The following is a 24,017-nucleotide window of genomic DNA, read 5'->3' on the forward strand; positions in this document are numbered from 1 at the left end:
TCACAACTGTCAAAATTCAAATGAAACCCGACGCGATGATACGGCGATGTTTCCCGAAGTTTGACAGCGCCCGTTCACGTGCGAATGACAGACGGCGCACAGTGTTTTGTTGTGCGATTTTGGTACCCGCGCTCGAACGCCCGGATCGCCATTGTTGTTCAACAAAATGGATCTTTTCGTGATCGACACGGCCGGCGACACCAGCGGAAGCCGTAGCTTCGCTTTAAGCTCCATCCCGCGTCTTCCCAAATCGTCCATTAGCGCATTAGATGGCCGAGTGCCCGCCGAAGAGACGAAGTTACACAGCACGGCACCGGAGGAAAGCGATGACGACGACGACGACTACGCAGGTAGGTGAAGGAGAAAGAAGCGATGGGGGATCTTTCCCGATGCGAAATTATAAATGTGCTTTCCATTTCAGGACTTCCACCACCGGGCGAAAGCATCGCGAACATCCTGAACAAAGACGATGTTGCCGACGTGCATTTTGTTTCACGGAAACGCAAAAGCAATGGTGGTAGGAATGCGGTATCGCAAACTGCCGACGATACAGCGCAGCAAGCTGGGCTTTCCAAGCAGAAAAAAGGTGGCCTCAGAATTCAGCCGATCCGCACGAACGTTCAGGAAGAGATGAAGAGTGCCGTCCTCACGCCGGCCATTGAGAAGAAGGAGAATATTGCCCGGTTGGCCATGTCGGACACTGCAATCCGGAAGCTTAACAGGGTAAGGATGCGTTCGCTTGCGGAGAGGAAAAGCAGCAGCTTGTGTATGTCCCACTGATGAAATATTCGACAGCTGAATTGGTTCGCTCGAAGATGTTCAGTTTCGCTTACCTAGACTCAACCCGTATCCAGCAACGGCGCCCACCCATTGTAATCTTGATGGTATGAACTCGATTCTGGTCGATTCTGCAGCTTTTGCATGCCATCGTAAGGCCGATGGGAAATTGTACGCGTGCCGTTTCGAAGCTTAATCTGTCCCATTCCGATGCGGCTTGCGATTGCTTCGATCGGACTCGTTCGGATCGACAGCACAGAGAAACAACACATCGTTGAAAGAGCATAAACAATGTGTCCCGATTGCTGCGATCCAACAGGAAATGTTTTTTTAAGTTGGGTTTTTTTTTCAAATGGATACGGGTCTGGTTAAGTTGCTGCACAATCTCGGCACCGATTGATGCCTTCTTTAGTAATCTGATGCAACTATAGTCCATGGAACAACTTACCATTTAGAATCCAAAAATTGAGACACCTTTTTTTACCCCCATAATTCCAGCTGGAACGCAAAAAGACCAAGGGCAAGGGTTGGTACGGAATGGCCGCACCGGAAATCACCCCGGAGCTGCAGAACGAGCTGACGCTGATGAAGATGCGCTCCGTGCTGGATCCAAAGCAGTCCTTCAAGCGGCTGGACAAACGCAAGCAGCCCAAATACTTCGAGATTGGCAAAATTATCGACTCCCCACTGGACCATTTCAACGAGCGCGGCATGAAGAAGCTTAAGTCGAAATCGCTCGTCGACGAGCTGCTGGCCGACGCCGAGTTCCAGAAGTACAACAAGCGCAAGTACGCGGAAGCGCTCGAGCGGCAGAAGAAGAAAGCCTACCACAAAGCGGTCATGAAGATGAAGAAGGAGAAGAAGAAGGGCAAGAGGAAATAAAGTCGGCTTTTACGGGTTTTGCTGTTTAGTTGCTAAAAAGTCCACCACTTTCGTTGCGATCGTATCGTACGCTTGGGCCAGCAGGGAGTCGGGAAATTTCAGACAAACCGGCGTGCCGGCATCACTGCACCGCATCACATCCTTTTCGATCGGAACGCGGGCCAGCACTTCGACGGACAGCTCCTGCACGTACTGGTCGATGAGGTTGTCGGCAAACTCGATCCGATTGGAGCATTTGTCGCACACCACGTGGCTCATGTTTTCCACCAGCCCTATCAGCGGCACCTGTAGCGTTCGGTACATTTGCGCTCCCTTCTTGGTGATGTCTAGAGCGGCCGCTTGAGGCGAACTGACCAGCACCACCCCATCAATCGGGACGTTCTGGCTGAGCGACAGATGAACGTCGCCAGTGCCCGGCGGTGTGTCCACGATGAGAATGTCCAACGGTCCCCAGGCAGCGCCTTTCAGTAGCCGCTGGATGGCGGACATTACCAGCGGTCCGCGCCAAACTACCGGACCGGTATCGACCAGCAAACCCATCGATAAGCTAAAAAACAATACAACAATGTAAAGTTACAAATGACAAAAACACAAATTACCGCATATTCTACTCACCATTTGACACCGAAATTCAGCAACGGAACCATCATGTTCTGTTCATCCACCAGTGGCGCTTCGCTCACGTTCATCATCCTCGGCACGGATGGGCCGAAGATGTCCCCATCGAGCAGTCCGACCGCTCGACCGTGTCGGGCCAGCGTGACGGCCAGATTTACCGCCGTGGTGGTCTTACCGACGCCACCCTTCCCCGACGAAACCACCACTATGTGCTGCACACCCGGTAGAGGCATCCGTTTCGGTAAGCTCCTAGCCATTAACTCCGCCTGCCGCTGGTCCGGTTTGGAGGCGAGCGTGCGTGTTGCCAAACGAACGCATCGCTTACTAGATTGCGCAAATAAACGCGATACACTTTTCAACATGATGGTAGTAATGCGGCAGCGGCTGCTTTGCCGTGCGTCGGTTTCGTAACGTTCGCCGCGACCTGGGCAGCGGCGTTTGTTTACATCGCGCGAAGAGATTTTGGCACTTTCGCTTGACAGCAATGTTTACATCGAACGCTTTCCGATCGGGGGCATTGTTTGTTAGCAAATAATCCTTCCAGAAAGAACGGCACACTTTTCCATTTGTACTCAGTTTGTTTCCCGTAATGGGATTTTGCTGCCTTTTTTTATTTAAATAGTGTATTTTATACCTTATTTAGTTCGTAGCTCTTAACCTATTTCTCCAACATAAATATCGCACAATTATTAACAGCCACTCGCTCACCTTCTCTCCTGCCTTCTGTTCTTTGATCAATTCAAATCCTGCTCTATCCTTCTCCTCTCTCTTTCTCCCCTTCCCTTTCGCATGATACTTCAGCCTCGCCCTCCCTTCAATGCCACCTACCGCTGCAACGACCAGACTCTACCGATATTTCGCGTTTCCTGGGTCATCTGCCGTATCTCGCGCATTAGCTGCTGCATCTGGCGGAGCATCGCGCTTGGGGGACGCATCGGTGGCAATCGGAACGGCCGTGGATTCCGCACAGTTCGAGGCACTTTTTTCGCATTACTTTTGGGCTTCCTTTGTGTGGCCCGCTTTGGTGAGCGCTTTTTGTAGATTCGCTTTTTCGTTTTCTTCATGATCATTTGGCCAGTGATTACGATTGTTGCCATTTTTTGGCGAGTGTGACTGTGAAGTGTACGGGGCCAAGAAGTACAGTACTGTAGGGGCTCTAAAAGGTTGAGACAGGGTAGCTTATCACAGCTGCGGGATTCTTGAGATCCTTTTGTTTGTGTATGTCCTTGGGGGAAATGTATTCTTTTGATTTGCCGCAATGGCTTCGGTGCAGGACTGGAAGCTGCGGAGAGTGATGGTCGTATCACAAGGATTTCGGTTCAGATTCGTTTGCTTTACTCACCGGCAAACGGACGACGATCGGTAAGTTTGCTCCAGCACCAAAATGAAGCCAGTTTTCCGTTCCACAACAAAGCCGAGCTGTCAGCGCGTACTAGATGCGGTGCCCATGCAGCAAAACCGAAACGCTGGGACGTATTTGAAATGGCCGTTAGTTTCATCGATCTCGATGTTCAATGTTCTATTGACAATCGCCATTTGGTATTTCTTGTTTCTTTTGCTATAAAGCACATAATAAAACGTATTTTAATGAAAAAAACAACACTCTGCTGCATTGTGTGATGTTACATCTCGTATTTATTTAGGCGTGTTTATAATTGTTCGCTTTCCGGCAAACGGCATCATTCATTAATCGTCATCGATTTGTATATTCACATTCACAAAACGGTGGTGCACGCTACAATTAAGTGGCCAGCGCATATAGTGTAGTTAATTTTACTGCTCTGCGTTAAATATGTGTGTGTGTGTGTGTGTGTATATATATATATACGCTTTCTGTTTTACTTGCGGCAATAAGTAACGACCTAGGGTAGCTTTGCTAACACGTGTGTTATACGAAATTTCGATTACAATTTTGCGCGCAAGACCAAAAATATAGCTTTTTGTGTGTTATTTTCATTATCTTTCATAAATATATATATTTTATAGTAGCAAATAGCATCTCGCAGCTGGTGAGGGATTTTACACCTGGTGAAGGAGGCTTAATATTTTGTGCTTGCGGTATGTATCTTGCGTAGCAGTAGCATTGCGTACACGCGGATCATATCCGCTAGTGTACCTGTTAATCACCGGTTTGTTTTTTTTGTTGCTCAGGTCATGGCTATCGAGAGAGGGAGGTTTAGGGGAAAGGTCACCTATTAGTCACACATTAGAAACCACGTATTACACTTTGTATTGTACGATGGGGGATCTGCTTTACATCACACAACTAACATTAATACACAAAGAGACATACAGACACGTACAGACTGGCTGCTGACCTCGATTCAATTGATTGCAATTTAAAAATTAGGGGAAAAATCTAGACTATTTTCATGTTTCATGGGGTCCTGTTCAATGAGGGATTGTAACACATAAAAGCTAGCTGCGCAAGCGCATAAGCTTTTAGTTTTGGCGAATCCGTGATTGCACATTCTATTGGGTACGACTGAATTAGTGTCAAAGGACAATATAAATGAACTAAATAAAACATTTAAATAACACGTGAAACCTTAGTGACTAGATACATAAAAGAAACAATCTTCCGCTTCCGACTACACCTTACAACTAAAATCAATGGCTGTTCGGGATAAATTACGCATAAAATCGCCTACAGGCATGAAGGATGTCAGCTCACAATACCTATCCACTGACCGCCGCGCTCAGCATTGCTCCTCTTCAAGCACGCACAAAAACACGATTCAACCCATGCTAAACGCCATTTTAATCGCGGCGCAGCTTCTTCATCTCCCAAGCCGTCTGCATGGACCATATGCTAAGCGGGCGCATGTAACCGATCGCCCGATAGTGCCGTTCCGCGTACACCGCCTCCGGTGTCTCAAAGTTCATACCGATGCGCTCCGACAGCGCCTGGTACAGTCCGCCCGCCGTCTTGAACGCTTCCTCAAACATGCCCTCGTGAACCATGGTCGATGCGAGCGCGTACGTCACGCCCGTCCACACCTCCTCCCCCTGTATGGACACAGTGTCCGGGCGACCATCCTTGTTCGGCTGCCCGCTCGGCACGTACCCATTGACCGCACCGAGCTGTCCGCCACAGAACCGCATCACGTTGTTCTCGTAGATCGTGCGCATCGCTAACCGTACGTTTTCCTTCGGGAAAACGTCGTAATCGAACCCGCACGAGCGCAGATACCAGTGGCCGCACAGCTGATCCGACATGATGCTATTTTTCGACGCACTCTGCGCATCGAACCGATAGTACGTGCCGTTCCACAGCTTTTCTTCGAACGAAGCACGTCCCTTGTCCAGGACCGCCTTGTACCGGTCGCTATCCTCGTTCTGATCCAGCAGGCTGGCCATCGCCGACATGCAGTGCAGACTGGCCAGCCACAGCCCACCGCAGTACGCGCTCGGCCCATCCATCACCCACGTGTCGTACGTTTGGTCGGGCGCTTTGCTGTTCTCGATCAGCCCGTCCCCGTCCTTGTCCCACTCGAGCGAATGTTCCAGCACCACGCGGCAGGCGGGATACATCGCCTTCAGGTAGGTGACCGCATCCATCAGATACACCTTGCCGTTCGTTTCATTGATGTACATCGAGGCCGATTTGCGGTTGGCGGCCTTCTGGTTGCTGTCGATCGGTGAGCCGGCCCCGTTCGGCCGGTTGCGATTGTCCTGTATGTACGTGTCGTACATGCTTTCCTTGTCGATGAACTCGATCGAGCTGAACTTGCTCGCGTTTTCCGCATTCAGCTGGGCGTAGTGGTTGAGCGTGTAGTAGTCGCGGTACACCTGCAGGATGAACTTTAGGTTCAGGTCGCGCCACTCCGACACGTCGTGGATGGGGTACGCGTTGATCAAATCGAACGGTTCTTCCGCTAAAAGTGGGTGAAATGTATGTTGAGTTTATCTCATTCTTGCCAAGATTAAGCTAAGTTAGCTTACCAGGATCACCAAGATCGTGCGGTACGGAGTTTTTAATCTTTCTCGGAATCACCTTGCCATCGTACAGATGCTTCCGTCCTTCGGTAATTTCGCGCTCTATACTGTCCTTGTAGTCGTATTGGATGCTAACCTGCAATGGAAACATGTCGGTTAATATGAGTCTTAAAACAGTATACAAAAATCTGAATAAGAGAGACTACTTTAAGCGAGACACCTAAAAAGGCTTATTTTGATTTCTAGTCCTTCCTTCTTCTCTTATACGAGTTATCAAGAGGTTTGGACAAATCCAATAGGAATTTTCATGTAAGTAATAGGAAAATCCAAAGTAATGGTAAACAAAAGTGTTCAAGCGTCCAATTTCAATCACATAAAGTTTACTTTCCATAAGAAAGAGCCCAAAAAATGTCCCAAAGCTATGAGAACAATCTCTGAAAATCCAAGATTAACTATGAAAGTGCTCCTACCTGCAGATTTGGCCACAGACTGGCTAGTGCGTGCGACGCGTAGAAGTGCACATCGTACGTCGTGTACATGCGATACTCGTGACCCTCCAGGTACGAGTAGCGTCCATACGCCAGCCGAGGATCGTCAAACGGCAGATCGGTCTGATCGTCCATCGTGAACCACACGCTGCCACCGTCCGCAATGAAGTACAGCTCGTTAAAGATTGCACTCTTGTACCAATCCGGGAGATCTCTGCAATGGAGAAAGGTTCTTGGGTAAGCTCTCCATCAAAAGATGACCTCGATCGATCTACACTTACGCATCTTCCAGTATTGGTCGCTGCCACTCGTCGATCAATCGCTCCCACTTGCCGTAATTGTTGAGCGCGTAGTCCGAGATTTGCGGCCCTGCGTCACCGCTCTTGCCGAAGTACTTCGTATAGTAGCGATGGTATTCCTTGCCGCGCTTCTGGAAATGTACCTTCGGCATGTCCCACACGAGTGCAAACTCTAGCTGCGATGTGGTGCCGGGTTGCACTAATATCTGCCCACTAACGGCAACAGCGACGTCCTTGGCTGTGAGAAAAACAGAAAATCAATTTAATAAATTAAATAAAGCAAGATCAATTCCACCACTCAGCCCCACTCACACTTGAGCGTCTCATCGTTGGACTTCTCCGTCAGATGGCCGTTCTCCTTCAGATCGTTCCACAGCTTCTCCCCATTGCCGGACGGGTCGAACCGCTCGCACCGGGTCAGATTGATCTCGGACGAGCTGCGGCAGCTCACACAGTACGTGCACGGCATCTCGGCGATCGTCTGCCGTATCGAGACGCCCCGTGCATTCCCCTGCGTGAACGCACTCGTCTCACTGCCACCCTCTGCATCCTGCTTCTTCGTGCCGGTTCCGTTCTTGAACGTGAACGTGAGCGTCACCTGCCGGTCCTTGTCGCACACGTTCTCGACCGTCCAGACGAACACGGCGCACGGTAGCGAGCTTTCCTTGTAGTCGTGCGGGATGATCGGCGAGATCTGGCGCTGCACCAGCTTCACGCCGTGCTCGCTCAGATCGTACTCGGACCAGGCACGGGGGTACAGTGCGGTGTAGCTGCACCGGGACGCATCCAGCCCACTTTCCCAGCTGGCGAGCGGAGTCTTGGGCCGGCTGTAACGACGCGATTTGGAGGAAGAACCACCACGGTTCGCAGCTGTAGTTTGCTCGTTACTGACGATCGTTTTGTGTGTATGTGTGTTTTTGGGGTTTAGTTTGAGTTGAACGATGGTGCAAGCGAGTGTGATGTGTTAGTAAACAAGCGTTGCGGTGGTTTACAGCACAAGTTAGCGAATGTGTGTTTTTCATGTGTGTTTGGCAGAAAGGGCGTCCCGAAGCAAGTAAAGCAAAGCAAATGCGGATTCAGCACATTGCGGTGACGTAGCAGGATGAAAGAATGGTTAATGGATATTGGTAAGCGTTAGTATGACAAATCTATTAGCGTACACATTGCGTATTTATTAGTAGATACAGAAACATTGATATCCCATAAATTGATTAAATTAAAGAGATTAAACTACTTGCTATTTTATTACGAACATTGGTTTTCCAGGAGTTTTCATAGTTTTGGGATCTTTATTGATTCTTTCCAACGTGAAACGAACTTTATCCAATAGGATTTGTACTCTATAGCACCCATGTTTGACAAATCTAATACGACTGTTCAAATAGCCTGTCCTAAAAGGATACCATAGAGTCCAATTTCCATAAAAGGAAGTTCGCTTCTCGGAATAAAGAGTCAAGGAAGTGTCCCACAATTATGAGAAGCCCTGAAAACCCCTGTCAAGCAAATGATTTATTGTTACAGCAAGATGAACACAGAACACACATTGTGGTTTGATTGCAGATCGAGGATCACGTCATCTACCAATTTCTGGATCTATTGCAATCGAGAGAATCACTCATCGCTAAACAGATGGCATTGGCAGGTTTAAATAAAAATAAATTAAAATATAAGAACTGTATGGCAAAAGGTGATTCTGAGATCGAACATTATCGGTCTGGATTTTCCTACATGTCTCTAGCTAAAAAAAAAAAAATTATGAGAAAAACGTAAATGTTAACCATAATAATGATAAAATAAAAAAGCAACTAACAACCACAAAAATACTCTTTAATCGCGATGTTATTAATTATTATTAAGTAGCCAAAATATCGAAGAAATAAATTATTCCAATCTTAGTTGCAATTAGATTGTTATAGTTCCTCCACATTTTTATACTCTGTTAGATAGTTATTCTCATTCAATTTAACAACATTCTCCCTAATTTATTTGCAATGAGACACTACTCTATATTATTTTCCGAAAGGAACTATTTTTAGGGCATCTTTTATTAGCTCAAAAGTGCTCGCCATATAATGTAATGATCGGTCAGCCAACTGGTCCAATGATAAAAGCACCGGCTCATGTAAAGGTCGGTGGTAGTTCGAATCTCACTCATCCTACCTGTAGTAAGACTTTTAGTAATCGATTTCATAGAAGTAGTTGCGTACTAAGCCGGTATAAATACAGCATATAAACCTCGCATGAGAATTTTTTAATCTTCCTGATTATCCCATTCATTATGAACTATTGCAATCCAATAGCATGGAATTTTAAAGTCAAGCTTGCTCTGAACACTGATCTTAGCTTACGAAATCCTATGATGACTATGCTATTGGATCTTCACATGTCAACGCACACGTAATAGTTGAAACATTTCAAACACAAACAAACACATTGTAAATCACATCATTTCAAACAAACAGTTTACGGTCATATGTCATTTAAAATTGGCCCCCATCCTTTCGTCGTCAATGTGTCATCGATGCCTTGCTTCACGCCTAAATAAACCCCCTTCAGACACTTCTATTGAGGAGCGCGCGTACACAACAAATTATCATCATCTTTTTAGCATCGTATTCCAGAGGAATGCAAATATTAGTTCCAGCACTGTGATGTCTTTTGCTACACCCTCTTTTGCCATCACTAATTCAGCTGTGTAGCATCCCAGCAGGCCAATCGTTAAGATAAAATAAAGCTTAACATCATTTGCAGTGACGAAGGCGTGTTGAATGCGTTGCTTATACACACAAGGAGGGTGGCGCACCGGCAAGTGTCGTATTACCTTCAACCGCAACAACGACAACAGGTACGCTAAACGTTGCAACCACAAGCCCGGTACAAAACTGCATTTAAACGCACCGATTTGGCTCCAATTTCATCCGAAGTTTCAGTTCGTACCAGTTGAATGGATGCAAAGGAATGGTATAATTAATTTGAAAAGGAGAAAAACTGCATCCGAAGCGTTTCTATAATGATTCCGTACAAGGTCTCTATGTACTGTAGACAGCTTCAAAGCAATCATGCTGCTTTGAGCAAGTGGAAAATCAACCATTTGTCCATAAAGCACATAACGAAGGTTGCAGACGCTGAGCCAATTGTAATAGAGCAAATCATTTACAGCACACACGTGCCGCCACTTGTGGGCGAGTTTTCTTATTTTCTACAAGTGTGGAGCAAAGGTGCTCCGATCCTCAACAACCACGGACGACGACGGCTACGTCTGATCCCTGTTTCCGTTTGTTGATTTACGAAAGGGATGCGAATGGAGAAAAATATGTCGCCCACGGTTATTTTTTGCTGCCACTAACAATGCCACTGCACAAGAACAACCTATTCCGTGAGCTTGTGGCAAAAAACGGTACATTAACGCAGGGGCGGGGAATAACAACAACAACTAGGAAATAAAACCAGCCCAAACCCGCAAGACAAAAGCCTTCACCAGACGATGGGAATCGATTTTCTGCACGGAGGACCTCCACCAGTAAGCCCATAAACCGGAACAAGCCATCGTCATCCCTAAGGCATCTCTTCTACAGCTATTTCCGCGGGGTTTAGGCTACAGTTCTTGCCATAGTTTTATTTTGTCCCACGTTTGCCCTCGTATCCACCGTGTGTATGTGCTCATGTACATGTTTGGTCTGGTTTAGTTTCCTCATTTTCTTGGGCTTTATTTTCAATCGTGCACTAAAGAAAACGTCCTAACCTCGCGGTGTCTGTGTGTGTGGCACATTGTAGTGCAGTGTAGCGACAATAATGCAGGGGGAAAAAGTGCATTACGGAAGTGCATGCAGGGCGGGGTCCTTGCCAGGACCAACTCCAACAGTCTCGCCCAGTCTGCCACGCTATCGACGTGTTTGCAGGCGATGGTTTTTAATTTGATGAAACCAGACGTTGGGAGGGAGGGAATCGTCCGTGAGCGGTTGTGGAAATCTAGAACGTTTTGAAAAAAAAAAATCCATTGCGATCTGGATCAGCAAGAGAGCAGGTACTGTGGATGAGAAGAACGTAGAATTTGTGGTCCCTTCGAGTTGTTGGACCGGGATTGGGAGATTGGCAGTAATCGGGGATAGCCTGCAGGCACACCATCGTTGCACTGCAGCTCACCATCCTGCACGAGCGTCGCTCGTATAATGGTGAATTTTTTATTCAATTATAAACTCCGGTGCAACTTTTCCATCCCACAGGCAGTGTGTGTGGTGTGTGTGAATGATGAAAAATATTTCCCCAATCGGGGGAATAGAACAAGTGGGATTTAATGAATGTACGTTTCGCTCTGCGTTTGTGTATGTGTGAATAGGGTTTTTACAGCTTTCCCAGCTCAATACAATCCTTCCCTCAGTGCAAATAAAAACCCCTTCATCTCGTTTACTTTGCACCTCTTTTCATTTGAGTTTCATTTCATTTTTGCTGCATTAAGTTCGCGGGTAAAAAAAAAGAACGATTTAACCACTCGGACAAGGGAGCAGCAGTGCATGTTGCATCTGTACAGCGCATTTGCATTGAAGGTGAGTGCCGTTGAAAGAACCCCACTCCTGTGCTGTACAATGAACGGCGATAATGGATTGGATTTAAGTGAAAAGATTTTTAGTCCTTTAGAAGCAAAAACAGGAGCACTTAGAAAGTGAGAAATGCAAAATAAAATAAAGGATATTAAAAAGGATTAAATGAAAGCGATATTTCAAATACACTGCCAGCTTATGAAAATAAAGTGAGAAAAGAATGTGAGAGAGTGCTTTATGTATTTCTAATGGACGAACCTGGAAATAAATCAATAAACTAACCAACAAGGAGAAGCCCAAGAGGAAGCAACCTACCCGTTAGATGTACTGAACTGTTCAAGTTAAGGAGAGCCAAATAATATCCAAAAGTAGCTACACGTTGAGGACTAATAAAGGAAGATGAAGCTTAGCTAACCGGAGATACGTCGATACTCGATAATTCCGGTTTATTTTTACTTTACTTTCCTTTGAACTTAGAGTAATCATTGGGACTATTGGCAATGCATAGCTTTTCCATCTTTCAAGCAACAGAGCACCCGAGTGCATGAAGCATTTGTGCAAATACCGTATAACTGCCGTACTTTGTCGGACAAAACGAACAGGGAGGCCCATGATTCTGATAAAATAAATACCTGCAGCAAGAACAAGAACACCCACAGCAAGAGGCAGCCTCTGCTTCCTTGCTATAAAACCAACCAAATGAAACATAAAAAGTAAGTAAACAGCAAACAAATAAGACCACCCACATATACGTAAATATCGAGTTAAAATATAAATGAAATGATGCTTCTACCCTCCTGATTGCTGATTTTTTTTGAACTTTTGATGAAACTGAACTTACTCTTCCAATTGGTAAATGAAGCGAGAATACTTAAGTGATCACGATGGAAATGAATAACATCTTACTATGAAACAAAGCAACAGGAAAATTAATTTCGTTTTTCTATCAATAACAAAGATCAATTAAAAAACGATTAAACATGGACACACAAGTGCGTATAAGTAAACAAATAACAAATAATCAATCAATTACTATTGTATACGTGTGACCAATCGAATAAAAACATAAAAGGCATGACGAAAGGCATGACATTGAGTGAATTGAACACGAATTGTGTTACTAAACAGGAAAAAAAAGGTACCACCAAACAAAGTGTGATGATTTGAAAATGCATGACTGACTGGTTTGTTGTACTTTCAATTAAAACATAATTGCAATACGAATAAACGTTGATACAAATGAAAAAGAATGAATTAACAAAGAGTAAATATTAAATAATTAAGTAAGAAAGAAGCAAAAAACTAAGCAAATATTAGAAAACTAACACGAATGAGATTGTGGTGTTTTAAAACATATGGCTAGAAAACTTAATTTACCTTCATTTAAAAGCTCCTTTTAATACGAGCAAACATTGTTCAAAGAAATAAATTGAAGCAACAAATTGAACTCAAGGAAAATAAAGTTGTTTTGCTGTGGACAAATTGCTTTTCTTCTAGCTATTTTCTTTTCCTTTGATTATTGGAATTGTAAGAAAATACTTTATCAAACGAGTATTTTGAGTGGTTTTTCGTGGACAAAAAAGAGCTCCAGCAGAGCTTTCCGGAATGATGAAGATGTCAAAAACATCCTAAACGTTGCTATTACTCTTCCAGCCTCGTGCCAGCCATGATCGAACGATTTCACCACTGAAAACAGTTCTCCTCGGAGGAGAAGGGAGGGATTTGGGTTTGTTTTGATTGCTGGGGGAATGTTTTTTCTCTCCCCTCCTCTTCCCCACGCGTCTAAAAGTGGACCAATTTTGTCTGGTCGGATTGTTTTATCGCACACACGTTTGCCTTCCAGCTGTGGCGCGTTCGTAGAGCCTAAAAAAAGACCGTTTGGATAGTAAAAACAAAAATCTGTTATTCCAATCATGCCAGCCCATGAACGGCTGTCCGATTTCGGTGATGCTTGTTTTCTACCCAGCGTCCCCAAACGTTTGTTGACGACTGTCTGTGCAGCCTGTGCAATGTCGCGACGTCGATAGATGTGGCTATCCAGGACGATGCGTCCATATAATGCCTCTATCGTAGCGCACGGAGTGTGAGGTCTTATCCACTTATCGCGGTGTACATCGAGGGCTCGCCACTTGCCCCAAACCCACTTGGTTGGATGCATCAGGATATTCAATTAGCCAGCGAGCAAACAGAACTCATAGAGAAAGAGAGAGCGGGAGAGCAAGCTCAGAGATATAGAGAGAGAAGGACAGAGAGCTAAGGAAAAACCAAGCTTCCAAGTGGCTGTGGAAAACGAACGGCGGAACGGAACGATTTACATCGTCGCCAGACTCGCTGTGGCACTTCCGGTTGCGCTCGAAGGCGCGGCAGAACAAATTTCGTACAGTGGACGAAGAGTGCCTAAAGGGGGGAGGAAGCGAGAAGAGACGTTGAGGGGTGGTAATGGGGTGTAATGGAACGAAATTGCGTTCAACATTCAAAATGCCGTAAAAAACGGGCGGTGATTGCTGGAGTGGAAAACAGCGTTCCGTGGCGAGCGTTGAGAGAGTTACAGTTTTCGGGGAATTCGTTTGATATATGAGTGTCTTTGGATAGAGAAAGATGTATGATGAATGAACAAAATTATCAAACTATATTAAATAAAATTAAAATATGAAAAATCAATTCCATCATTAGGAGGATATTATAAAATGAACACTTATTTCAAAAATTAAATTGAAAGTAATACGAAATAATAAATAACTACAAAAAAAGCATCAAAACAAACTTATCAATCTGCACACTAACTACCACAAACACAGCCAAGCCAGCTCTAAGGTACAAACAGAACAACGGAATGGAGGGAAAAGCATGCAATCAACACACATTTACTACTTCGGCCCTCCGGCGTCGAGACACATTCGGTCAGCGTCAGTGCCCGTTATAGGTCCGCTCTGGAGGCCCGATGGCAGGTTACATTCCCCCCTACTACAACCACTAATAAAATCCCAACGAAACGAAAGGGAAGGGAAAATTGGCCGTGGACAAAACCTCCATCCTGCCACAACTATGGCACAGACGGTGGTGGTATGGACTCGCCAGTACATAGACACAAACACACCCGCACATACACACTCACCTGTAGGTCGACAGCAGACTGTGGAATATGGTGGCGCCAGTTTCGTCCTTAATCGTTACGATGAACTGATTGGCGTGCACGGTGTTGTACTCGTACAGGCCCGGCTTCAGCTGGTAGCGGCAGAACTCGCCGGCGAATCCGCGCCCGATCGTGCCGGCGCCAATGCCGCCGAGCGGTGCGCCGTAGATCTGCTTCCCGTTCTCCGTGTACCAGTAGTCCATCAGCACCTGGCGGCCCTCGCGCGCCACCTTCCAGTAGTAGGGAATGTATCTGGGAGTAATGAAAGGAAAAGCCGTTAGAGAGAGAGAGAAGAAAGAGAAGAGAGTTTGAAGTTTGTGGACGGGTTCGATAGGGGGGATGGCAGCGATGTAGACTTTTACTTCTTCATTATTTACTTGCTGCCGGACCAGGACGCAAAATGCAAATTTTCCCTTCTTTGGAATGCGCGTCCTTTTATGGCGTGGAAGTGTTTCTTTGTATACAGAAGGTGTTTTTAAAGCCGTGCAAGTAATTTGATAGACCTTTTATTCAACCAGAGTTAAGCAACATTTTAGCGTAAATGAAACAATTAAAATAATTGATTGGTAAACCAGTAAATGGAAGGAGAGCGATTTCTGATGCAAATTGAATCGGTTCAACGACCGGGACCTATGGGGAGGATTCTTCTTATCAAGCCGGAAAGGTTCGGTTCCCATCTGGAACGTCCTGTCTCCAGGTGGGGCTTATTTTGGCCTAATATTTGGACATATTATAGTGGCGTAGTATGATGATGCCATTAGCATTAAGTAGTTCTGACGTTTTATGGATCAAATAATAGGTTATTGGATTCCAAACTAAATAAACAGCATTTTCAATAAAAAAGACCTTTAAATATATTTTAACTGTGTTTCAATCACTGCTGAAAAATGTCAGTGTCAACGGCGTAAACAAATCTGACTGACACAATATCCATATCAGCGTCACGTACTCAACTGTGATGACCAGAGGTGATACTCAAAACGATTGGTGTGACCATTACGTGCTTTGTGACATTTTTACGATCATCCATTGGTCAATCATTTTGTGTTTAATTTGCTTTGGTCAATTCTGCGAAATGTCACTGTTATGACTGAATGACATGTAATGACAAATTCCGACTGAAAAAAATGTCAGCGTCACGAGCTCTACTGTAATGATAGGAAGTGAGACTCAAATCACTCAGTCATTTGGTCGCGACATTTCCTGCCGGTGATCATCACGATATTTATGTGAGATATTCGGTGCGTGCGTGTGGTCCCAAGCAAATAAATGAGCATGTTTTCTCGCTCTGTTTGATCCGGCAGACCATCCAACCAGACAGAGCGAGAAAGCATGCTCATTTTGTTGCTTGGGATCATAGGCCAACTATATTCCAAAAATGTCGTGATTATTACCGACAGAAAAAGTCATGACCATGTGAGTGACCTTGAGTTGAGTGCTAAAAAAATGTCATCAAGCATGTGAGTGGTCCACCAACTGTTTCATCTCTGATCATATCAGTTGTGTACGTGAGCTGATGTGAGCTTGGTTTCAGTCATAAATCATAAGATCTGGTGACTGAAACAATGGCATTTGGTAGCACTGATCCCACAGCCAGAAGTCATGATTATGCTTGCGAAGGTATTAAGCTCAGCTTGTCAGTCAGAGTGTCGGTTATAACTCAAGCACTCGCACATCGCGTTCGACATGTCATGATTCACTGTCATTGAGTATCAGTAGTGAACATCAAGCTACCACGAATATGTTCATTGCTTTCGGTTGTGATTATCGCATGATTTTCATGACATTTTGGTGGTTTCACTACTGGTTTCAATACTTGTCTTCACCATTCCTTCACACGTTTGCGTGAAGTATTGAGGAATAACAGTAAACACTATTAAGAGAGGTAAAAGTAAATGTGATTGTGAGTTAATATTCATTCATTGTGTAATTTAATTACCCTTCGTACGAGAGGTAAAACAAATTGACTTTCATAAAGTAGCATACGTAAAACATGTATTAGCACTTTCTAAATAAATATGATCAAAAACCCACAATGTTCACTACATACACAAGGCCGAATGATAGAAATCAGTTAAGTAATTCATTGAAAAAATGCCAACTCTAGAGCTCTAATTATAATATAAAGAGGATTGACGTACGGTTACACTTCATGGTACATAATTTTGATAATTAGGAAAAAAAATAATAAACTTGGATTCCACATTAAAGGCAAACATAGCGTTAACAGCGGAACGAAACATTCGCCGCATTCGGAAGCTTTCTCTACATTATGTAAGTATTTGTTTCATGTTAAATAAAGTATGTTCATGATAATAAGGAAAGAAATGCTGCATTCGATGCGTTACACCAACGGAAGCACGCCCATACAACACGTTCTAAATCCATTCCAAAATGTTTCCAAACGCTTGGAGTGTATTAATAGCACACTTGCATTTAGTTTGCCCCTCCAGGCTGGTGCAAACCACGTAAATAGGAAACATTTTTTTTTAATGATTTACCATCGATGCATTCAAGCCGTATAAACTCCCTTGCTGAGACCCATGTTTACGTACATGGGATGGTTGCACTTAGGCATCCCAACAAGCGATCCAATTTCCCGCTGATCGTGTTATTCTTGTGTTTTTTTGGTGTGCTGGGGAAGCTTCTCTCAGTGGAAAGCCGTTTGTTTCTGTGTGTGGTCACCGATTCTGGTAATAAAAGTGATCGCACTAAATTTAGCTTCCTTTCTTTGTTGGAGCCCTCCCAGTAGGGGCGCACATGATTCATGTTATGATCTCTGCTATGCCGCAACAACAGCAAGCATTATATCTGCCGACTTACGCAGTGGAGAACCACTTGAGAAGTGAGGATGAAGTTGTTTTTTTTTAGACCAACTTCTTCCCCATCTTGGTGCGTCGTTTGCGTTTGTTTTGTAAGATAGAAATGATGAATCTAGATAACGGAATAGTATATTTCGACTTTTTTTGTACTCGGCGATCTTTTTGCCACATGGCCTCTTGAGCAAGCAAAACTTTTATGTTTGTGAATTTATTTTTTTTTGCGTGTGCAGTAAAAATCCTCTTGAAAAAGGGATTTCCTGTCGTAAAACTGTTGGTAAGAAAAATAAACAAGAAAAAAGAGTTTTAAAGATAATTTTGACAAAAACTGGCCTGCTGCACTGTTTAATTACAAAAACGTGTTGAGGACAAATTATGATAGTGAATAGGGTAAATGTACCAATAGTGGTGCAATTAGTAGTGGTGCCGATGTGTTTTAATGGATTTAAAGTATCAGGAAGGACAATTTCTGAATATTTTAACACATATCAATTGGAATATGTTTTATCTAAGCAATCACAACCATTTTTATCATGAAATACATCAAATTTACGAAAAAATACATATTTTTGTGACTGCTTCGTTGTACCTGTATTGGTGGTATGGTTCATATAGTCGTCGTATTGTGTTCCTATAGTGGTGGTAAACCAGGATGCCTCAAAACAGTGTATAATATCAATATAACTTAGTTTTGAAGATGTTTTCGTATGAATAGCAAGGATTACTGCCATAATATTGGTTTCTTGCGTAATATTATCGTAAAAAAATGTATAAATTTGATCAATGAAACTATTGACAAAAGTACTGCATCACACCTGTCGTCAACCTACACCCGGAAGAGTGTGCTTGATTTGAAGTCAATTTTTCATTCAGCCATATAAGCGAATTTTGGCCTGTTTTTGGTAAATTACCTACATACAGGGTTTCCCACGATTTATTGGTTGGTTCCCATCAATTTTTGGTGGATTCCCATATTTTTTTGGTGCGTTCCCACGATTTTTTGGTCGTTTCCCAGATTTTTTTGGTCTAATTGTGTTGATATCCAATCGGAAAATACCAATAAATTATGGTAACGAACCAAAAATCAATGGGATACGACCAAAAAATCGTAGGAACGCACCAACAAATCATGGGAACTGACCAATAAATCGTGGGAAACCCTGTAAAACTCATTTCTGTTGCTTATTTTGGTGAAAACAGTACGACATGCCAAAAATATCCTCGAAAAAAATCTAACACGACCTGTTTTTATTGATTTTATAACTATAACCACTACAGGAACATGCCTGTTTTGTGTACCTATAATGGCACTATGGTAAAAAACACTTAAAAAGGAATAAATATGGTCAAAAGGCAAATAATTTTAGTAAAACAATAACATTTCATAACAGTTATGTTGAAAAACTAGTAATTGTGTGGTTATGTGGTCATTTAGAACGTTAACAGAAAAATGAGTTTCGTTATGAAATCCTAAGGATTTTGGAAAAATGTTGACGCATTTCACAAAATAATGGAGTTTTATTTCATTAAGTAACGGAATGGCCCCATTTAACTTTTAAACCCTTTGTTAAAGCCCAGAGAACATTTCACACTAACGTAAATAACTTAATTACTTGTAATTTTCCGTATGAACCGCATTTTAGTGCAATACCACCACTATTGGTACTACCACCACTATAGGTACATTTACCCTATATGTACAAGAAAATGTTATATCGTATGGTTAACCTCAGTTTTTTTAACTCCTCAAGATTCATCGTTTCGTTCTTTCAACAAAGAACACTATTCTCCTTTTATCATGCGATGTTGGCAGACTGGTTAATTTTTTTAAAGATAAGCCTCAAATGCCTTTAATGCGCACAATCTATTACACATCACACAACGTTAAACGTTTTTATCGTCCCCGAACCAATGTATCACCCGAAGGCAGCGCCCATTCGCCTCATCTATCACGTTTGATCCATCGCATGCACTGCTCGCAAACACACACACATATTTCTGGAAAGAGCTGAACCACAGGCACCACACTTGGAAGCGTTTATCGAACACGTGCTTGGCTGATTGCATCATTGCCGAAAAAGATAAAGTTCCGAGAGGCCAAACAAAGGCCAAACCGGCACACAGAAGAGCCGAAAGACGGCGCGATCACTTGAAGCATCGGCATCGGGTGAAGAAAAAGGGCAAACTTGATGATGTAGTGTGTGAGTACGGCCACGGTCGACGGTTTATGTTTACTTTCCGCTACACTTAGCCTTTGCGTGGCCGTGGGTGATAAGAAAGATGCGTGTTGCCTATTGCTGTGCTGTGCTTCCCGCATGAAGGCGTGCGAAACAGTGCGAAGGGAAGGCTATTGAGCCTAGAAACTAGACGGCAATCAATATTCGTTGATATAGTGTTATGGAATATGTTAACCAAACTGCCAACGTTCGTTAATGTGGGTAGATGATCGAATCTTTCCGAGCGTAGCATAAAATAGAGCTTGCCATGCTGTTATTCATTTGTTAACAAAATCAATTATTCTGTTGTATCTTTGAGCAAGAAGTTATATTACTATCACGAAATGGAACGAGTAAAATTTTTAAAACAGAATACAAATACAAACTAACAGTATATGGCTTAAATTGTCTAACTAAAACCTGTTTTTTTATTCAGGCAAAATCCGAACCACTAGTTCCGCCTGTAGTTGGAATCATCTGTAGTCGTATCGAGTCTCCTAGAGTCTCCCGGAGTCTTCCACAGTCGTCCGGAGTCTCTCGGAGTCGTTTGGAGTCGTTCGGAAACGTCCGGAGTCGACCGGAGTCGTTCAAAATCGGAGTCGTTCAAAGTCGGAGTCGCCCGGAGTCAGCCGGAATCGACCAGAGGTGTTCGGAGTCGTCCGCAGTCGTTCAGAATCGGCAGGAGTCGTCCAAAGTCTGAGTCGTTCAAAGTCCAGGTCGTCCGCAGTCGGCTGGAGTTGACCATAGGTGTTCGGAGTCGTCCGGAATCGTTCAGAGTCGACTGAAGTCGTCCAAAGCCGGATTCGTTCAAAGTCCAGGTCGTCCGGAGTCGGCTGGAGTTGACCAGAGGTGTTCGGAGTCGTCCGGAATCGTTCGAAATCGGAGTCGTTCGAAGTCCGAGTCATCCGGAGTCGGCCGGAGTCGTTTGGAGTCGTTCGGAGTCGCTCGGAGTCGTTTGAAATCGTTCGGAGTCTTCCGGAGTCGTTCGGAGTCGTTCGACGTCGTTCGGAGTCGAAGTCGGTCAAAGTCGGAGTCGTCCGGATCCGCCCGGAGTCGACCGGAATCGGAGTCGGTCGGAGTCAACAGCAGGCTACCGGTGCAATTTGCTTGTGATCAATGATTTCCTACGTTGTGTTTTTTGTCTTTCAGATTGCGCGGGCAACTTCGTAGACATGCCTTTGTTTCGAAGGCCGACTCTGGACAACTCCGGCCGACTTCGACTATGGACGACTCCAGATGACTACGACTCCGAATGATTTCGGACGAATCCGGATAATGCTGGACGGACCTACCTTCCGGAGTCGGTTGTTAAATGATTCAAATCGGATCAAAGTCGGATTTTTGCCAACTTTAACTATCACTAAGTCCCAACTAATACCTGTTGAACGACAATTATTTAAGGAATATACTTTTTCGATATATAAAATGACTTCTGAGAAATAGCTAACGAGAAAGAAAAAATGATATGTGCTACAGAAGAAGAAAAAAGTGTCTCAATCAACATAAAAATAAATGAAAATAAGGAAAAATAAACGATAGTTGAAGAAATAAAATACTCTAAACAGAAAACAGAAAACAGAAAAAACCTACAAATTAAAATTAAACCCTAAATAACATGAATTTTCAGTTGGCAGATAATATAAAATACGAGCAAACATGAAACAAATCAATCGAACATAAAGAATCACGCACTTTTTTGTCGCATCAATAGTTTCATATCTTCAGAACAGAGTTCCAACAGCCAGTAATTGAGATCATTAATAACAAAACAACATGCCAAAAATGGTACGTTGCGTGAAGTAGATTACCATATCTAGCGAGTTGAAAAGGCAAATGGAATAAAAGCAAAGCTTCGCCAGGAACACACACAAAAAAATCGATACACTGAGACTTTGTTGGTTGCAAAAAAGGGACCAAACCCACTCGAGACAGTTTGTCTTGTCTTTGGTGGCCTCGCGCTCCCGGTCTTCACTCCACTCCTCATTACCGGTGCACGCCAGGTGGGAAGTAGCAAAAAAAAAAAGGACATCAACAAAGAAAAGCGAAAGCTCCCTAATAAGGATGGCAGCGCCTACTGAGTGCCACAAGCGCACACACACAACACCATCACCATTATTTTATCTCCCAAAAGTGCTCGGTAGGGACGCAGCACATACCGGCCAACGTGACATTCAAGAGCATACTTTCGAGGTCATTTGCAACCGAATACCCTTGAACGTGCGAACATTGGCGCGTGTGACACAGCAGCACACTCTGTGCGGAAAGAATTAAACCCATTCTTGCCAGTTGCTTATCTTCGTTCATTCCGTCTCCCGTCTCAGATCAAAGGTTCTACTGTTTTTTTTTATTAATCGCTGCAAAAAAATACGGCAAACACGCACGACCCGCCGTGGGGAATGATTTCATCAAATTCACATTCAGCGCGCGAGAGGGAGCGCGAGAGGCCAGCCAGGCAGCACCACTCTCTCTTCGTGGGTTGCGTTTTTTAATCTTCTCATCGGTCGGAAGTACAAGAGAGGGGGATGATTATGGGGAAGACATAGGGAGGGTTGGGGGTTTATCACTCACCTCAACGCCAGCGGTACCATGGACAGGATCTGCCGGAACGAGGGGCGCAAGTTTTGGTTGCGGGTGTCGCTAAAGACATGGTTGAACTTGAGCTTTAAGCCGTACTGCGGCACGGCGGCCACTTGTTGTTTAAAGTCGCTCATCGATTGCACACTGTCACCGTCCATCGTTGCACCGGTGGGGGGGCGAAGGGTCGGGTAGTATCAGATGTTATCAGAAAATTGCACACAAATACACACAGGCACACCTGTGACAAACACCACTTAAAAGCACTGTATTTTCACTATCTGTACGGGAAACTCGCTTCTAATGCACTTTCTTTGTTGCTACACACACGGCTCACAGGGCGACCGAAAACCACGTAGGCTGCACAGAAAGCTCCCGCAAAACCCTCCCTAGTGGTGATGTATAATTGAGCACAATCTCGATTCCCCCACACACTACGGCCTTTCTTCACTCTTCTAACACCGTGACACCTGCACACTATCACAGCAAAACGCACAGAAAGCACACCGATTTACTAAAAAACACTTATCACACAACAATCACACCGTGTGGTATAGGTACACACACACACGCACACACTGGTTTTTTGTTACCTTTTCCGGCCCTTAGTGCACTAGCGTAGGGCAGAGGGTAAATGCAACAATTCTTCTTCGCGGTCACTTTCACCGTTCCCGTGCCGAACGTCGACTGGGCGCTCTCGCTCACCGTGCAGCAACTATTGTTTCGCGACTGTGTGTGTCGGTTGGTCGGTCGGTCGGTGTGTCTTTTGCGGCTGTCACACGCGTGTGCTTGCTTTGGTGCGTGCGTACGAGAGCATAAACAGCCCGAGCGAGTTGGCTCTGGCAGCAGGAGCGGACGAAGTTTCTACATAGTGGCGCACTATGGTTACGGCGGTGTCAAAATGTGGGATAAACGACTTTCCCGTAGTTAGTGAATATATAAAAATTGATAAAATTATTTGTTGTTTTGTGGCTAGTTAATAAGACTACTGGAGTTACACACACAAATTATAATAGCCAGTAGTTTAGTGCGGTACGATTTTATGCTTCAATAGTACACGAACATCAATCCTAGCCTATCCATTTCTATGGTTTGTTACAAAAAAATAAATGCTCACTTAATGTATCATGTTGATAACAATTGAAAAAGATGAATGAGGCCAATCGACTCAAAGTGTTTAAAAAAAAACAAAAAAAAGGTTGATCACAAATATTTTAAAAATATTGCTTTTAGATATAAGAAGAAAAATCTGCAAATAAAAATGTATTGTATGTTTAATTTAATGTTGTTCAAATGATTTTAGTGTTTTGTGAACTTCAAATATATTTCAAGCATTTTTCATTTAATTTTTATAAGAATAATGTCTTACAATTGATATAGTTAGATTCACCAAATTGCCTTCAACTCTTCTATTTTACACGAAGTCACAAACATCTTCAAGTGTTCACAATATTTACATTTCTAATATTACATTTGTATGATACTAAAAGATTCCATAGTCCCTATGAACCGAACAGCAAAAGTACGGTTTACACACACTGTCAACATGCGCTGCATACATCTTAGCTCATAAATATGCAAGCTAACAAAAAAACAGTAAAAATAATGTGAAAATAATGTAAAGGTTTTCAAAAGCAGCTGAAAATTTTATATTAAAAAATGAAAGAAAATAAGTAAATATTTAAGAAACATTGCCGCACAAATCTGATTCGGATGTTAACAGTACAAGTACAA

General features: G+C 43.8%; 3 protein-coding genes and 1 long non-coding RNA gene across 6 annotated transcripts; 2 read left to right on the forward strand and 2 right to left on the reverse strand.

Annotated features, from left to right (window-relative positions):
• Positions 1–96: 96 nt before the first annotated feature.
• LOC120900518 (deoxynucleotidyltransferase terminal-interacting protein 2) lies at positions 97–1,703 on the forward strand. The gene is made up of 3 exons (XM_040307619.1): positions 97–350; positions 422–723; positions 1,276–1,703. Exons 1-3 carry the CDS (start codon positions 167–169, stop codon positions 1,657–1,659), a joined length of 870 nt encoding a protein of 289 aa, XP_040163553.1. The 5' UTR covers positions 97–166; the 3' UTR covers positions 1,660–1,703.
• On the reverse strand, positions 1,662–3,703 carry LOC120900517 (iron-sulfur protein NUBPL). The gene is made up of 3 exons (XM_040307618.1): positions 3,620–3,703; positions 2,275–3,559; positions 1,662–2,206 (listed from the first exon to the last, which is right to left on the reverse strand). The coding sequence occupies exons 2-3, from the start codon at positions 2,637–2,639 to the stop codon at positions 1,669–1,671; spliced, it is 903 nt and encodes a 300-aa protein (XP_040163552.1). The 5' UTR covers positions 2,640–3,559; positions 3,620–3,703; the 3' UTR covers positions 1,662–1,668.
• A 186-nt stretch (positions 3,704–3,889) lies between these two features.
• LOC120901641 (non-lysosomal glucosylceramidase) lies at positions 3,890–23,130 on the reverse strand. 3 transcript variants are annotated; one of them, XM_040309758.1, is made up of 8 exons: positions 22,278–23,129; positions 14,657–14,926; positions 12,174–12,224; positions 7,316–7,830; positions 6,986–7,241; positions 6,687–6,918; positions 6,223–6,352; positions 3,890–6,155 (listed from the first exon to the last, which is right to left on the reverse strand). In XM_040309758.1, the coding sequence occupies exons 1-8, from the start codon at positions 22,442–22,444 to the stop codon at positions 5,038–5,040; spliced, it is 2,739 nt and encodes a 912-aa protein (XP_040165692.1). In that variant the 5' UTR covers positions 22,445–23,129; the 3' UTR covers positions 3,890–5,037. The 3 variants fall into 3 exon arrangements, with proteins under 3 accessions (XP_040165692.1, XP_040165691.1, XP_040165693.1); XM_040309757.1 differs by lacking the exon at positions 12,174–12,224 and having other exon boundaries at positions 7,316–7,890; positions 22,278–23,130; XM_040309759.1 differs by lacking the exon at positions 12,174–12,224 and having other exon boundaries at positions 22,278–23,128.
• Positions 7,829–8,756, forward strand: LOC120901642. Its single transcript, XR_005739313.1, has 2 exons — positions 7,829–8,130; positions 8,525–8,756. It is a non-coding gene; the product is annotated as an uncharacterized LOC120901642 (long non-coding RNA).
• Positions 23,131–24,017: the final 887 nt, after the last annotated feature.

Source organism: Anopheles arabiensis, chromosome 3, assembly GCF_016920715.1.
Source record: "Anopheles arabiensis isolate DONGOLA chromosome 3, AaraD3, whole genome shotgun sequence".
Classification (NCBI taxonomy): domain Eukaryota; kingdom Metazoa; phylum Arthropoda; class Insecta; order Diptera; family Culicidae; genus Anopheles; species Anopheles arabiensis.